A 17,415-nucleotide genomic window follows, 5' to 3' on the forward strand; every position below is an offset into this window, starting at 1 on the left:
CGGCCTCCCAAAGCGGTAGGGTTACAGGCGTGAGCCACCGCACCTGGCCTGTTTTCCTTTTTTTTTTTTTTTTTTTTTGGCGACAGAGTCTTGCTCGCCCAGGGTGGAGTGCACTGGTCCAAGCTAAGCCACCATATTCCCAGTGACCTGCATGTGTACATCCAGATGGCGTGGAGCAACGGAAGATCCACAGAAGTGAAAACAGTCTTAACTGATGACATTCCAGCCTTGTGATTTGTTCCTGCCCAGCCCTACCTGATCAATGTACTTTGTAATCTCCCCCACCCTTAAGAAGGTTCTTTGTAATTCTCCATACTCTTGAGAATGTACTTTGTGAGATCCACCCCTATGCCTTTTGGATGGAGACCCTGTCTCCAAAAGGCATGGTAGCTCACGCCTGTAATCCCTGCACTTTGGGAGGCCAAGCTGGGTGGATCACCTGAGGTGAAGAGTTGGAGACCAGCCTGGCTAACGTGATGAAACCCCATCTCTAGGAAAAATAGAAAAAATTGGGCGGGTGCAGTGGCTCACACCTGTAATCCCAGCACTTTGGGAGGCCGTGGCGGGCGAATGTCCTGAGGTCAGGAATTCCAGACCAACCACACCAATATGGAGAATCCCCGTCTCTACTAAAAATACAAAATCAGCCGGGCATGCTAGCAATCCCAGTTACTCAGGAGGCCGAGGCAGGAGAATCACTGGAGGTGAGCCGAGACCACGCCATTGCACTGAAGCCTGAGCAACGAGAGGGAAAGTCTGTCTCAAAAAATAATACTAATAACAAGGGGGAGAGAACAGGAGTGTGGTCAGCAGCTGGGCCTGCCATAACCACTGGGTCGTGTGTCCCCACAGCTCTGAAGGCTAGAGGTCCAAGGTCAGGGTGCCAGCTCGGTCCCCCCTGTGGAGTGTTCTTTGTTAGCTTCTCACGTGGCAGGGAGAGTGACTGAGCTCTCGCTCTGGTGTCCTTATGAGGACGTTCATCCCGCACTGCTCAGAGCAGTGGTGAGCCACCACGCCCAGCGCCAACTTTGTCCTTCAAGAGTTGTTTTTTTGTGCCGGGCTCAGTGGCTCATGCCTGGAATCCCAGCACTTTGGGATGCCAAGGTGGGTGGAGTACCTGAGGTCAGGAGTTCGACTCCAGCCTGGTCTAAATGGTGAAAACCTGTCTCTACTAAACACAAAAAAATCAGCCTGGCATGTTGGTGTGTGCCTGTAATCCCAGCTACTGGGGAGACTGAGGCAGGAGAATCACTTGAACCCAAGAGGTGGAGGTTGCCGTGAACTGAGATCGTGTCACTGCACTGCAGCCTGGATGACAAGAGTGAGACTCCCTGGCAGAAAAAAAAAAAATTAAAAAGTTTTTGTTGGCCGGGCGCGGTGGCTCAAGCCTGTAATCCCAGCACTTTGGGAGGCCGAGGCGGGTGGATCACAAGGTCAGGAGATCAAGACCATCCTGGCTAACATGGTGAAACCCCATCTCTACTAAAAATACAAAAAACTAGCCGGGCGTGGTGGCGGGCGCCTGTAGTCCGAGCTACTCGGAGGCTGAGGCGGGAGAATGGCGTGAACCCGGGAGGTGGAGCTTGCAGTGAGCCGAGATCGCGCCACTGCACTCCAGCCTGGGCGACAGAGCGAGACTCCGTCTCAAAAAAAAAAAAAATCTTAAAAAGTTTTTGTTGTTGTTGTTGTTGTTTTTCCCTTGGACAATTCAAGATGTCTAGAGATTCCATATCAATTTTAATAATGCTGCTTTTACATTTTAAAAAGTAGTTTGGGTTATTACAGGGATTGCATTCAGTCTCTGTATTGTCTTAACATCTCCTAGAAGTGTTGCTTGGTTTTATTTATTTATTTTTTCTAGAGATGGAGTCTCACTCTGTCACCCAGGCTGGAGTGCAGTTGTTGGCCAGGATGGACCCAAACTAATGACGTCAGGTGATTCGCCTGCCTCTGGCTCCCAAAGTGCTGGGATTCCGACGTGGGCCACCATGCCCAGCCAGTTTGCATTGTACAAGTCTTTCACCCTCTTGGTTCAGTGAATCTCCAAGTATTTTATTCTTTCGGATGCTATTGTAAATGGAAATGGTTTCGTCATTCCCCGTTCAGATTATTCACTCTTAGTATGTAGAAGTGCAGCTTTCTTTGCTGTTGATTTTCTATCCTGTAACTTTGCTGATGTCGTGGGGTTGTTTTTTCCAATATGGATTCGAGATTTTCTTTTTCTTTATTCTTGTTTTTTTTTGATATGGAGTCTCCCTCTGTCGCCCAAGCTGGAGTGGAGTGCAGTGGCGCGATCTTGACTCACTGCGAGCTCCCCCGCCCGGGTTCACGCCATTCTCCTGCCTCAGCCTCCTGAGTAGCTGGGACTACAGGTGTCTGCCACCACGCCCAGCTAATTTTTTTGTATTTTTTTTAGTAGAGATGGGGTTTGACCGTGTTAGCCAGGATGGTCTTGATCTCCTGACCTCGTGATCCACCTGCCTCGGCCTCCCAAAGCGGTGGGATTACCGGTGTGAGCCACCGCATCTGACCTTTTTTTTTTTTTTTTTTTAACGAAGTCTCACTCTTGTCCCCCTGCCTGGAGTGCAGTGGCGGGGTCTCAGTTCACTGCAACCTCTGCCTCAGCCTCCTGAGTAGCTGGGATTATAGGTGCCCGCCACCACGCCTGGCTAGTTTTTGTGTTTTTGTAGAGATGGAATCTAACTCCGTCTCCCAGGCTGGAGTACAGTGGTGTGATCTCAGCTTACTGCAACCTCCACCCTCCGGGTTCTAACAATTCTCTTGCCTGAGCCTCCTGAACAGCTGCGATTACAAGCGCCCAGCACAATGCTCGCCTCATTTTTTTGTATTTTTAGTAGAAACAGCTTTTCACCAAATTGGCCAGACTGGTCTTGGACTCCTGACCTCAAGTGATTCACCCTCCTCGGCCTCCAAAGTGCAGGGATTGAGGATGTGAGACACCGGGCCCGGCCTCTTTTATGTCCCTCTTCAGTACTCAGAGGGCTGTGAGGAAATCCGGTGACCAAGGTGGGTGGAGCACCTGAGGTCAGGAGTTTGACTCCAGCCTGGCCTAAATGGTGAAAACCTGTCTCTACTAAACAATAAAAAATCAGCCTGGCATGTTCGTGTGTGCCTGTAATCCCAGCTACTCGGGAGGCTGAGGCAGGAGAATCACTTGAACCCAAGAGGTGGAGGTTGCAGTGAACTGAGATCCTGTCACTGTACTGCAGCCTGGATGACAAGAGTGAGACTCCCTCGCAAGAAAAAGCAAAAATTAGGCCGGGCGCGGTGGCTCAAGCCTGTAATCCCAGTACTTTGGGAGGCCGAGGCGGGTGGATCACAAAGTCAGGAGATCGAGACCATCCTGGCTAACATGGTGAAACCCCGTCTCTACTAAAAATACGAAAAAACTAGCCGGGCGTGGTGGCGGGCGCCTGTAGTCCCAGCTACTCGGAGGCTGAGGCAGGAGCTTGCAGTGAGCCGAGATCGGGCCACTGCACTCCAGCCTGGGTGACACAGCGAGACTCCGTCTCAAAAAAAAAAAAAAAAAAAAAAAAAAGAAAAGAAAAAGCAAAAATTAAAAAAGAAGTTTTTGTCTTTTTTTTTTTTTCCCTTGGACAATTCAAGATGCCTAGAGATTCCATATCAATGTTAGTAATGCTTCTTCTATATTTTAAAAAGTAATTTGGGTTTTTACAGGGATTGCATTCAGTCTCTGTATTGCCTTAACGACTCTTAGCAATGTTGTTTGGTTTTATTTGTTATTTTTTTTCTAGAGATGGAGTCTCACTCAGTCAGCCAGGCTGGAGTTTAGTTGTTGGCCGGTATGGGCCTAATCTAATGATGTCATGTGATCCGCCTGCCCCTGGCTCCCAAATTGCTGGGATTCAGATGTGGGCCACCATGCCCAGCCAGTTTACATTGTACAAGTCTTTCACCTTCTTGGTTCAGTGAAGCTCCAAGTATTTTATTCTTTTGGATGCTATTGTCAATGGAAATGGTTTCGTCATTCCCCGTTCAGATTATACACTCTTACTATGAAGAACTGCAGCTTTCTTTGCTGTTGATTTTGTATCCTGTAACTTTGCTGATGTCGTGGGGTTGTTTTTTCCAATATGGATTCTAGATTTTCCTTTTCTTTTTCTTTTTTTTTTTTTTTTTTCATATGGAGTCTCCCTCTGTGGCCCAAGCTGGAGTGGAGTGCAGTGGCGTGATCTTGAATCTGCGAGCTCCTCTGCCCAGGTTCACGCCATTCTCCTGCCTCAGCCTCCTGAGTAGCTGAGACTGCAGGTGCCTGCCATCACGGCCGGCTAATTTTGTGTATTTTTTGTGCAGATGAGGTTTCACCGTGTTAGCCAGGATGGTCTCGATCTCCTGACTTTATGATCGGCCCGCCTCGGCCTCTCAATGCTGAATGCTTTTGGGACTGGGTCTTGCCCCGGAATCCCACCCAGGAGGCCACCTGACGTTTAGCTGTTACTTCTGGTGGGCTCTGCCAGGTCCCATGCTTCCTGGTGGGGTGGCCCCGTGAACATCTGCTCAACCCCTTTCCTCCACTGGGCCCTGGGTGAGGTGCAGCCACTCGGGGCCACCCTGAGGGTTCCTGCACCTGTTTGAACTCTCTTCGGTCGGCTCAAGACCAAAAATGATGTTTAGCAGCCCTGGCCCCCTGACGCACAGTGGCGGTCCTTCTCCGGTCAGTGTCCCCTGCACCCTTGGGCTCCTGACGCACAGTGGCGGTCCAGCTCCAGTCAGTGTCTCCCCACACAGTGGCTCTTGGCGAGGTGTGGGCGCTGCCAGAGGGGACGGGCACCACGTGGTCATCCCCATGGCAGGTCCGGTCGTGGCAGCCGTGTTGTGGGAGGATGGTGTGCTGCTGCCTCTGCACCCTGTGAGATGAATCCTGCCTCTGGGAGGCACAGCTGGGACGGGGTGAGGGACCCCCTCAACTGTCTGGGAAGCGTCCCCTGCCCTGTGCTTCCTCCAGGCGTCCTGGTGCACTCCCGAGCTCGGTGCCCAGTGGGCGTCCCCATGCCCAGACCCTGACCCACAGGTGCCTCCCCTTGGGGTCTCCACGCCTTTCACTGGCACTGGGATGCAGAGTGACCTGTCCATGGTAGAAGGGCTGGACCTGAGGTGCCTGAGACAGCACCAAGGGCCCCGGTCCCAGCAGCTCCAGCCTCTGTGTGCTGGATGCCAAGCCCTGTGCCAGGAGACAGGAAGGTGGGGGCAGGGGTGGCCTTGGTGCCCCACGTTGGGCAGTGGCTGCCTCTGCCCTGGAGACCTTTGAGGGTCAGGGTCTGCGGTGCAGTGTGACCCGGGGGCACTGCCTGGCCACGGCTGAGACACACAGAGGGTCTGCAATTCCCCGGCCTCTTGGGTGCTGCCCTGGGTCAGCCGTCAGTGGGGCTTGCCCTTGGACTTTCTATTATTAGGAAGTCATCGAGAAACAGCAGTGCTGAGGACGTAGGCAGGGCTGTGGCTCTGCAGGGGCCACGCCCGGTGTCTACACGCATGCTGGGCTGTGCCGTGGTGCGGGAAGCCTGTGTTTCACCCTGAGGCCGTCCTGGTGCCCCTGGTTTGGGCCCTCCCCACCTCGGGGACCTGGCGTGCATAAGAGGTGCGGGGTTCCCTTGGCGGCCTCCCTCAGCTCCCTCTCTCCTCACTAGGCCACGGCATACGTCTCCGAGAACGGTGTCCTCACTGAGGCCGTGATGGACGCCTGCGTGCGGTACGCCATCCAGCAGTACTGACAGAAGATGTGCTGGCTGAAGGCGGAGGGGCCTGGGCGCGGGTTGGAGCGCCCCTTCTCCTAAGTGCGAGGCGATACCCACACCTCATGCGTCCTGGCAGCGGACACCTCCTTCCCCTGCCTTGCTGGCGCCTGCACGTTTAGGATATGCTCCTGGGTGGGGCATGGGCTGTTCGCAGGGCCTCTGTACACCAGAATGTCTTGTGGTGGGGGTTAGTCGTTCTGCCCCCCAGGACAACCCCCTCTTGTGGGCACTGGCTAGGGAGGGGCAGGCCTCCGTCCTGCTCCCCAGGAGACTCTTGGGAGACGCATTTTCCATCTGGCTCAGAGGGGGAGGGGGAGGCTTTGCAACCCAGCCCCTGCCCAGTCCCCTGGGAGGGTGGGTGCCGGCTGAGCCCCCGGGGCAGCAGGAGCGGGGCAGGCGGGGTCTTTGTTCTCACTCCCACAGCAGAGGCAGATGTGGGGGCGCCTGCTGGGGCCAGACCAAGGTGGGGTGGCCTGGAGACTGCTTCCAACCGTGGCCGGGAAGCAGGGAACCTGGCCGGCGTGTCTGAGGCCACACTCTCAGCTGGCCGGTCCAAGCCTGCGGCTGGAGCTGGTGTCTGTTTAGCCAATAAAGTCCCACAGTTGCCTCACTGCCGTGTCTATTTGCTGATGCTGTGCGGGGTTTCAGGGGCCTCCTAGCTTCCTCCTGGGGTCAAAGGTGACAGAAGAGGCAGAGGCGGGAGCTTTCTGGAGAATTTACTGACCACAGAGTGGTGCACTTGACATCAGGCGCCCGCCATGGCCGGGCCGGGGTCTGAATGCTGCCCGGGACCAGCTGCCTGCGCTCCAGCAGCCCCTCCCTCCTGAAGGCCAGGTCCCCCGAGAAGAACGAGGCTGCAGAGTGATGTGGGGGCCAGCGGTGACTTCATACCACACTGTTCTCAGGTGTAAGAGGGCCCGCTTCTGCCCAGGCATTGTCCATGGAAGACACACAGCCGGCCACTGCAGCCTCGGTCCTGGGATGCCCTGCGGCTGGGTCACAGGGGGCCACGGGCCACGCTGGGAGGCCACAGTCCTGTCGTGCCATGCAGCTCCCTGTCCCCAGATGTCCGCTCAGGGATGCAGAGGGCAGAAACCACACTCGCTGCCTGAATTCTGGGAGCAGAGCCCGGTACCCACTGCCTGGCCGGGGCCTACCCTGGGACTCCAGCCCCTGTTCCCGCTGGCCCGGGCTTCCCGAGGCAACTGCGTCCCTATCCTGGCTCAAGGTCCAGGCTGCACCTGGAACCTGCACGGTCACTCCTCCAGGTCCTCAATGCTGGAGGACTCTCTCAGACAGGAAACCTTTGCGTTGGGCGCAGGGCGGGGTGCAGGGGTTGTCACGGGGAATCGCAGGGCAAAACAGCACAGTGCAATCGCGCAGAGCCTGATATTGGCGGATGAAACATAAACTGCTTTCTGCACTTTGTGTCCTTAGGAAGGGTGTGGGGTGTTGGCGGAAGTAGGAAACAGAAGAGGAGCCTGGGCATGCAGCGGGTCTGTCAGAGAGCAGAGAGAACCCTCGGAGCTGCAGTGCTTGGAGGGAGGCGGTTCACCTCTGCCCACCCTCTCCATTTCTCTCTCTCTCATTTTCCTTTCAGAGATGGGTTCTTACTCTGAGCCTAGGCCGGAGTGCAGTGGTGTCATTATAGCTCACTGCAGTCTCGACGTCCCAGTCTCAAGTGATCCTCCTGCCTCAGCCTGTCCAGTAGCCATACCCTACTAGGTCCTAATTAGCCCCAGAGGCGTGCACCACCACGCCCGCTAATTGTAAATATTTGTTGGCTGGGCGCGATGGCTCACATCTGTAATCTTTGGGAGGCCAAGGCGGGCGGATCACGAGGTCAAGAGATGGAGACCATCCTGGCTAACACGGTGAAACCCGGTCTCTACTAAAAATACAAAAAATTAGCCGGGTGTGGTGGCGGGGGCCTGTAGTCCCAGCTACTCAGGAGGCTGAGGCAGGAGAATGGCGGGAACCCGGGAAGTGGAGCTTGCAGTGATCCGAGATCACTCCACTGCACTCCAGTCTGGGCGACAGAGCGAGACTCCGTCTCAAAATAAATAAATAAATAAATATATAATAAATAAATAAAAATAAAAATAAAACTAAGCCCTTCCTGATGGCCATTGGGGGGTTTGGGGGTTGGGGGGCGCGTCTGGCTATGGCTGGGGAACTCATTTGGTTTTCCTCCTCCTCCTCTTTTTATTTTTTGATAGAGACGGGGTCTCTTGATTTCCCAGGCTGATCTCCAACTCCTGGGCTCAAGCAATCCTCCTGCCTCAGCCTCCCAAAGTGTTTCTGTTACAGGCCTGAGACACCGTGCCTAGCCAGCTTTCTTTTTTTTTTTGAGACGGAGTCTTGCTGTCACCCAGGCTGGAGTGCAGTGGCGAGATCTCAGCGGATCACTGTGTTATACGTAAATTTTCGGCGTCGCAAAAGAAGTAGCACTCGAATGTACACTTTTCTCAGCTAGGAAATTTACTTCTATAGAAGGGGGCGTCTCATAGATGGAGCAATGGCGAGCGCTTGGACAAGGGAGGGGAAGGTTCTTATTCCTGACGCAGGTAGTGCCTACTGCTGTGTGGTTAGACCTCACAATCTAAATCCGATTGGCCTTTTTTTTTTTTTGAGATGGAGTCTTGCTGTGTCGCCCAGACTGGAGTACAGTGGTGCGATCTTGGCTCACTGCAAGCTCTGCCTCCTGGGTTCATGCCATTCTTCTGCCTTAGCCTCCTGAGTAGTTGAGACTACAAGTGTGTATGCCATCATGTGCGGCTAATTTTTGTGTTTTTGGTAGAAAGAGATTTCACCACGTTGGCCAGGATGGTCTCGATCTCCTGACCTTGAGATCCACCTGCCTCGGCCTCCCACAGTGCTGGGATTACAGGCATGAGCCACTGCACCTGGCCTTAAGTGGTTCTTTAAAGTCTGATTCGTTGTTTCTACTTTCCCTGATGAGGGTGGGTGTCAAGGAGTGTGGTATTCTTACGTAATGTCTGATGTTTGGAATAGCATTTTTTTTTTTTTTTTTGAGGCAGAGTCTCGCTCTGTCGCCCATGCTGGAGTGTAGTGGCACCATCTTGTCTCACTGTAACCTCTGCCTCCCGGGTTCAAACGATCCTCCTGCCTCAGCCTCCCACGTAGCTAGGATTACAGGCGTCCACCACCACGGCCGGCTAGCTTTTATATTTTTAGTAGAGACGGGATTTCACCATGTTGGCCAGGCTGTACTTGAACTCGTGACCTCAGGTGATCCGCCCACCTCGGCCTCCCGAAGTGCTGAGATTACAGGTATGAGCCACCACACCTGGCCTCAAGTATAGGTTTTAAATTTACTCTGGCTTTTTCTTTCTTTCTTTCTTTCTTTTTTTTTCTTTTTTTTTTTTTTTTTTGAGATGGAGTCTTGTTCTGTCGCCCAGGCTGGAGGGCAGTGGCATAATCTCGGCTCACTGCAACCTCCGCCTCCCAGGTTCACGCCATTCTCCTGCTTCAGCCTCCTTAGTAGCTGGGACTACAGGCACCTGCCACCGTGCCTGGCTAATTTTTTGTATTTTTAGTAGAGACAGGGTTTCACCGTGTTAGCCAGGATGGTCTCGATTTCCTGACCCCGTGATCCGCCCTCCTCAGCCTCCCAAAGTGCTGGGATTCCAGGCCTGAGCTGCCACGCCGGGCCTACTCTTGGCTTTTAAAAGAATGGGGCAGATTGCTTTTCCTTTACTACTTCTATCCTTTTCTCTCTCTCTGACTCTATCTCTCTCTCACTTTCTCTTTTCTCCCTGTCAGTGTTTCTCTTCCCTAAGATGTTTTTTTTCCTGTCTCAGAATCTCTTCTATAGGCTTATTTTTCTAGTTCTGTTTCCTTTGTAATTTGTGGTTAATACCTGGCCAATTGTTAGTGACAAATTCCTTGCCCAAGAGGATCCTTGACACCTAAACCAGCATATTCTGTCATTCTTTTAATCTGTACTTTTATTTTTCTTTGAGATGGAGTCTCGCTCTGTCGCCCAGGTTGGAGTGCAGTGGCACGATCTCGGCGCACTGCAAACTCCGCCTCCCAGGTTCACGTCACCATCCTCCTGCCTTAGCCTCCGGAGTAGCGGGGATTACAAGCGTCCACCACCACGCCCGGCTGATTTTTTGTATTTTCAGTAGAGATAGGGTTTCATCGTGTTAGCCAGGATGGTCTCCATCTCCTGACCTCATCATCCGCCCGCCTTGGCCTCCCAAAGTGCTGCGATTATGGGTGTGAGCCACCGCGCCGGGCCAAACATGTTTATGGTAAAATTTTGTGATGGGAAAACTGTCATCCCAGAAAAATTTTGAGACCTGATGCTTAGGCCTCAGCAGCTCGGAGAATACGTAATTCTGTCCCAGAACACCCAAACGTCGGCCTGTGAGTTCCCCACTAGGAACAAAATGTAACTGGGGACGTTGTCGTACGCTTGCCCTCGTCACCCTGGGCGTGTTGGCTGGTATCCGATTCTTATGGATTCCCGTTCTTGCCTGCACATGCCCGATAGCAGATCAATGACAATAGCCATTGGAAGCTTAGGAAAAGCGTTTGTAACGTGAAAAAATAGAGGACCCTTTAGCCATCGCCTGACTTTACGTCGAATTGGGAAATAGTCTCCTCCCGTCCATGTGGGATGGCCTTCCCGATGTGGCCCTCCAAGACCGTCCCTGGGGGGTAAAACCCCACAAATGCACCAGCCCGTGTGCTGGGGACGGGGCATCGTCACGCCAGGTCTGACTGGGAAGGAGGATGGTGAGGCAGTGTGGGGAAAAGAAAGATCAGACTGTCACTGTGTCTATATAGAAAGAAGTAGACATAAGAGACTCCATTTTGTTCTGCATTTGAGATGCTGTAAATCTGTGACCCTACCCCCAACCTTGTCCTTGCAAGAGACATGTGCTGTGGTGACTCAAGGTTTAAAGGATTTTGGGCTGTGCAGGGTGTGCTTTGTTAAACAAGTGCCTCAAGGCAGTATGCTTGTGAAAAGTCATCACCAGGCCGGGAGAAGTGGCTCAAGCCTGAAATCCCAGCACTTTGGGAGGCTGAGACGGGCGGATCACGAGGTCAGGAGATGGAGACCATCCTGGCTAATGCGGTGAAACCCCGTCTCTACTAAAAAATACAAAAAACTAGCCGGACGAGGTGGCAGGCGCATGTAGTGCCAGCTACTCGGGAGGCTGAGGCAGGAGAATAGCGTGAACCCGGGAGGCGGAGCTTGCAGTGAGCTGACATCCCGCCACTGCACTCCAGGCTGGGCGACAGAGCGAGACTCCGTCTCAAAAAAAAAAAAAAAAAGTCATCACCATTCTTTTAATCTCAAACCCAGGGACACGTACACTGCCAAAGGTCACAGGGACCTCTGCCTAGGAAAGCTAGGTATTGTCCAAGCTTTCTCCCCATGTGATAGTCTGAAATATGGCCTCGTGGGAAGGGGAAGACCTGATCCTCCCCCAGCCTGACACCCGTGAAGGGTCTGTGCTGAGGAGGATTAGTATAAGAGGAAAGAAGGCCTCTTGGCAGTTGAGACAGAGAAAAGCATCTGTCTGCTGCCTGTCCCTGGGCAATGGAACATCTCAGTGTAAAACAGAGATGTTCTGTTTACTGAGAAAGGAGAAAACCGCCTTAGGGCAAAAGGTGGGACGTGCTAGCGCAATGCTGCTCTTTATGCACTGAAAAGATTTCTAGAGATGTTTGCATATGCATATCAAGGCATTTTTGCTTAATCTTATGTCACAGAGATCTTTATTCATATGTGTTACTGCTGACCTTCTCCCTATGATGATCCTATTATCCTGCCACTTCCCTTTTTGTAAGATGGTAAAGATAATGATCAATAAATACTGAGGGAACTCAGAGACCCGTGCCAGCGTGGGTCCTGTGTATGCTGAGCGCCGGTCCCCTGGGCCCACTTTTTCTTTCTCTATACTTTGTCTCTGTGTCTCATTTCTTTTCTCAAGTCTTTCGTTCCACCTACCGAGAAACACCTGCAGGTGTGGAGGGGCAGGCCACCCCTTCAGGCAGGGCTGGGGGCTTTGAGGTCCAGGTGTGGCTGTGTGAAAGCCCCCTGGCTGGTGTGCATGCCTGCCCGGTGGCATCCGCGTATCCTAACACCTGGGCTCTGTGCTTCTGCGCCCGCAGGCCATGTCAAAGGACGCCGTGAATCTGGTGCAGGTGCAGGAGCCGACGTTGCAGCCGGAGCAACAGTCTAAGCTCAAAGTGAGTGGGGCCGGCGTGCGTGGGGAGGCCGGGGTGCACATGGGGTTCAGGCGTGGAGATTGGTGGGCTACTGCCAGTGGGTAGGGTGAGGGGCGTGTACATGGGCAGCAGTGGGGCCCAGGGCAGGGCTTGGATGCCTCATTCCAAGGGGAGGTGAGAGACGCTGCTGCAGTGCCGCCCGAGAGGGAGGACCAGTGTTGGTGAGGGTGTCTGGTCATCTGGAGGGCCTGGATCTTCTTGACATTCTCACCTCATTTCTTTGAGCTCAGCAGGATTTTTTTTATTTAATTTATTTTGAAACGGAGTCTCGTTCTTTCACCCAGGCTGGAGTGCTGTGGTGCGATCTCAGCTCACTGCAACCTCCGCCTCCCGGGTTCAAGCAATTCTCCTGCCTCAGCCTCCCGAGTAGCTGGAATTACAGGCACCTGCCACCATACTCAGCTGCTTTTTTGTATTTTTAGTACAGATGGGGTTTTCACATGTTGGCCAGGCTAGTCTTGAACTCCTGACTCAAGTGATCCACCTGCCTCAGTCTCCCAAAATGCTGGGATTACAGGTGTGAGCTACCGCGCCCGGCCCGTCGCCCTCAGTCCTGAGCTCACAGGCGGGGCTCACGCGTTGCCTGTTGTGGCCATTGTAGCTTTAACGTTTTCTTGGCAGAAGACAGAGAGAGGCTTCCTTCAGCACAGCGTGAATCAGGGCGGTGGTGTTGGGAGGTCTGCCGCGCAGTGGCCCTTCTCAGGGAAGCCGCAGTGGGGGCTGTTTCTGCCGCTGGGGAGTTTGGGCTCCTGAAAGCAGCCCCTCAGCGACTGCCGTCCCGGCCGATGTCACCCGTGTCTGTGTGTCAGGCTGTGGCATCTGCAGGGCCCCAGGTGCCCGAGACGCTTGGAGCCCTCCCGTCCTGGGGCAGACACAACCTCTGGATTGGTGTTGAGCATTTTTCTGGTTTTAAAGGCTTTTCTCTTTTTCTGTGACTTCTCAGCAACTTGTCAATGAGGAGAACGTACGGAAGCAGGAGGAGTCCGTGCAGAAGCACCATCAGAACTTCTTGGCGTCCATCAGGTGAGCGCTGCCCAGGCCAGCCGCAGACGGGGCCCCGCAGGTGTGAGTCGCTGGTCCTAGGCGCTCTCCAGGTGTCCCAGGCCTGGCTGCTCCAGGCTGGCTCCTTGGTGGGGGCACTGCCCCTCTGTCCTGGCAGGATCGGGCCGCTGTGTCGGGGCCTCACCCTCAACCTGCTCTTGCTGTGTGGCTCGGATCTTCGTGTCCATACTGGTCACACCGCTGCTTTCCCCGCAGGACGTCTGTCACCGTGTTTGGGGAAAGATTCCGTGCCTTTGTGACAGAGCGGGACGCAGTGACAGCCACGGTAAACACGCGTGTCCCGGGCAGGGCTGGCAGGTGGCTGTGGGGCAGCTTGTGGGGGCCTCCTGGAACCCCAGATCCTATCCCCGGGTCCTGTCCCTGCTGGCTCTGCACAGGCCCTGGAGCTCTCCCAGCACGGAACAAGACCAAATTGGACCTGCTGGTGGGGGCTGCTCCTCGAGCTGGGAGAAGAAAACACAGTCTCCAGCCTCGGCCACACAGTGAGACCCCATCTCTACACATGACACGTGCATGTCATCCCCGCTTCTCAGGAGGCAGAGGCAGGAGAATCACTTGAACCCACGAGGCGGAGTTGTAGTGAGCCGAGATCCTGCCACTGCACTCCCACCTTGGGACAGAGCCAGGCTCCTTCTCAAAAAAAAAAAAAAAAAACAGAAGGTGACCCTGACTCCATTTTGCAAAAACTTTATTCCTCAGAAAACCCTGAGAGTTTGAAGTTCACAGAAAGCTCTCTCGTTTACAGCCTCACTCTTTTGTGCGCAGGCGCCAGCCTAGTGTGGTGGCACACCACGTCGCACACGGCTGCGTCCTCCGTCCCCCGCTGCCCAGCACACAGTAGGTGCCTGGCACCAGTGGGCACTTGCTCCGCCGTGGTGCCGGCGCCCTGAGCTGTGACTGCAGCGCCTGCCTGTGGCGTCGCCAGTGTGACGGTGAATGTCGCAGGTGGTGTTGCCGCCCGTGTTGGTGAGACGGTGTCACGTGAGGACACGAGGGAGCTACTTAATGCACCGTTGACTTCTGTTTGTATTTAGAGACAGTGTCTCACTGTGTCCCCAGGCTGGAGTGCGGTGGCACCATCTCGGCTCACTGCAAGCTCCGCCTCCAGGGTTCACGCCATCCTCCTGCCTCAGCCTCTCCTGTTGCCAGGATTACAGGTGCAGGTCGCCATGCCCGGGTAATTTTTCTGTTTTGGTGAAGATGGGTTTTCACCCTGTTGGCCAGGCTGGTCACGAACTCCTGACCTCAGGTGATCTGCCCATCTTGGTCTCCCAAAGTGCTGGGATTACAGGGATGGGCCACCGGGTCTGGCATAAAAGATTTTTCTTTCCTTTTTTTTTTTTTTTTTTTTTATTTGGGATGGAGTTTGGCTCTTGTGGCCCAGGCTTGAGTGCGATGACGCGGTCTGAGCTCACTGCAACCTCTGCCTCTCGGGTTCAAGCAATTCTCCTGCCTCAGCCTCCCAAGTAGCTGAGATTACAGTCATGTGCCATCATGCCCAGCTAACTTTTTGTATTTTTAGTAGAAATGGGGTTTCTCCGTGTGGGTTAGGCTGGTCTCCAACTCCCAACCTCAGGTGATCCGGCTGCCTCGACCTCCCAAAGTGCTGGGATTGCAGGCCTGAGCTACCACGCCCAGCCGGCGTAACTGATTTTTAAAACAAGTTAGCGATTTCGGGTTAGCCTTGTTTTCCAGGAATAAAGTACCATTTTAGTGGCCAAGAAAGTAACAGAGGGTGTGGCCCTGTGACATAGCCGGCTGGGTCTGCCCAGGGCCCTGCTCAGCGACTGGGACTTTGCAGGATTTATGCTGCCAGTTGCAGAGAAAATGGCCCTGAGTGAGGGCGCTGTGACGGCCCCGCCTGCCTCCTGTAACCGCGGGGCTGTGGGATTCGGGGCCGGGAATTCGGGTTCCTGTGCTGCCAGCACACAGCCCTGTGCTTCTCTCTTGGGCGGAGAGAGGGTGGGGCAGCCCCGAGCATCTCCTGCTCTACGAGGGAGGGAGGGTGGGGCAGGCACACCAGTGCGGTGTCTCTGCTGCAGGTAGTTGGGCTGACGCTGCTGGCTGGCGGGGTCTACTCTGCCAAGAATGGGAGAGCCGCGGCGGCCCGCTTCATCGAGGCTCGGCTGTGGAAGCCATCCCTGGTGAGGGAGACGTCCCGCATCACGGTGCTGGAGGCGCTGCAGCACCCCTTCCAGGTAGTGGCGCAGGCCTGGCCCTCCCTGAGTGCGGTTCCTGGCTGAGTCCCCTCTGCTCCATGAGGAGAACCCGCCCGTGCACACCCTCCTGTCCCTTCCCCTTCCCCGCACGAGGGGCACCGGGACGCGGCTTCATGCCTGGGTTTTCGCTGTAGCTTAGGGGTCTGCATCAGTGAGACCCTTCCCCCATCTGCCTCGGTCTCCCCTGCTCGGGGCTCTTGATGGGGCCTGGGAGCACATCGGGGTCCTTGCAAGTCCCGGGACTTGAGTGTGCTGGTGTGTGTCGGGGAAGCTGCTACGGGCCATGGAGTCTGGCGGCCTCCCTGGGGAACCGCGCCGCTGGCCAGCCCCCGAGGTGCCTGCCACCCTCTCCACACGGGGGTGGTGGGGTCTCCACAGGTCACTCGGTGGGTAATGAAATAAAAGCCAATAAGGAACTGGAAAATGCCCCCAGTCCCTGCAACAGTCACCCAGTCTCCCAGTGGGATGGGGTTCCAGCTCCTGGCCAGTCCTGGCTGTGCTTTGGGGCAGCTCCGTTTCGGTGTGTTACCGAGCGTGTCTGTGCGTTGGTGGCTGTGCCGTGGCTGTGGCAGGTGACCCAATGGCGCTTCCCCTTCCCCTCCGGCAGGTCAGCCGGCGGCTCCTCAGTCGGCCCCAGGACGTGCTGGAGGGTGTTGTGCTGCATGTAAGTCGGTGTGCCTGGGACCGGGGAGGTGCAGGGAGGGGTCCCGGGAGCTGGGCCGTGCTGTGGCCCTTGCTGGCACTCGAGGAGTCACCCAGGAGCTTTCGGCTTCTGAGATGCGACTGCTTTGCCCCTGTCGGGGATAGGCTGTCCGTGACCTGGGCGGCACCCCGAGGAGTGGAGTCCACAACAGGGCATTGCCGCAGCCCCTGCCCCTGAGACTTCCCTGGGCGCAGAGTGTGTCCCCCAAGCCCCCGTCTTCCCCGGCAGCCCAGTCTGGAAGCGCAGGTGCGCAACATGGCCATAGCAACAAGGAACACGCAGAAGAACCACGGCCTGTATAGGAATGTCCTGATGTACGGGCCGCCAGGCACCGGGAAGACGCTAGTTGCCAAGGTGAGAGCACCTGGCTGCGCAGGTGTTCCAGGGGCCGATGGGGTCTCACCCGCCTGCAGGTGTCTGGGGGGCTCAGTCACCTGGGGAATGGACTCCCCTTAGGCCTTTGCCCGCCCTCATGTAGGGTCAGCGTGCTGGTGTGGGTAAGAGCGCCTCCCATCTTCCAGGCAGGGGACGTCTCCTGTTTGGCAGGCTGTGGCTTCTAGGCTGTGGCTTCTAGGCTGTGGCTTCCAGGCTGTGGCTTCCAGGCAGGGAGGCCCGGCAGGGGCTCCACGCTCCAGGTGGAGTGTGCACACTTTGCCGAGGTGGAGGGAACATCTGTTCTGTCTCCCCTCACTCTTCCCGTCTAGAATCTCGCCCTAAACTTGGGCATGGACTACGCCATCATGACAGGCGAGGACCTGGCCCTCAGGGGGCGGGAAGGCGTGACCGCCATGCACGAGCTGTTTGACTGGGCCAATACCAGCCGGCGCGGGTGAGACGTCCCCACAGCATGCACACAGGCCCTTCTCTGCGGCCCAGCAGGCTGCCTTCGGGGAAGGGGGTCCAGGTGGCTTTCCGGGACCTCGTGGTCTTTCTGCAGCTCTGTCCTTGTGGCCACGCAGGAGGCCCGGCGGAGGGTCCCTCGGAGGGAAGGTCCCCTGAGTGTGGACCCTGGTGGCCACGAGGCCCCCAGCGTGCGGAGGCTACCAGTGGGATACTTGGCTCAGGACAGAAGGGAGGTGGGTGGGTGTAAGGGCAGAGGGGTCTTCACAGCTGCAGGGGCGCCACCTCCACGGCCGCCCTCCCTCTGACACGCGTGCAGGTGGGTGTGGACACCGGCTCCTTTTGGTAGAACCATTTGGAAGTTAGCTGAAGACAGCATGGCACACAATAGGGTGTGTGCCTATTAAAGTCACACACCGTTTAATAGATTAATAGCTGGGACACCCTTGCGACTTCAGCTCTCCCCATTGGCACCACATTCCTCATGGCTGGCACCCTCCCCTCTGGCCTTTGACCTTTCACTTTAGAAGATCCTGCCCCTGGT

The 17,415-nt window shown here is 55.4% G+C and overlaps 1 protein-coding gene across 1 annotated transcript in view; it reads left to right on the top strand.

Annotated features, from left to right (window-relative positions):
• Positions 1-15,003: 15,003 nt before the first annotated feature.
• The window catches only part of ATAD3A (ATPase family AAA domain containing 3A), a 71,057-nt gene continuing 68,645 nt past the window's right edge, over positions 15,004-17,415 (top strand). The window contains 3 exon segments of the mRNA XM_050785853.1: positions 15,004-15,307; positions 16,260-16,385; positions 16,736-16,860. Coding sequence (XP_050641810.1) covers positions 16,287-16,385; positions 16,736-16,860 — 224 coding nt within the window. The 5' untranslated portion in view covers positions 15,004-15,307; positions 16,260-16,286.

This window comes from Macaca thibetana, chromosome 1, assembly GCF_024542745.1.
Source record: "Macaca thibetana thibetana isolate TM-01 chromosome 1, ASM2454274v1, whole genome shotgun sequence".
NCBI classification, from domain to species: domain Eukaryota; kingdom Metazoa; phylum Chordata; class Mammalia; order Primates; family Cercopithecidae; genus Macaca; species Macaca thibetana.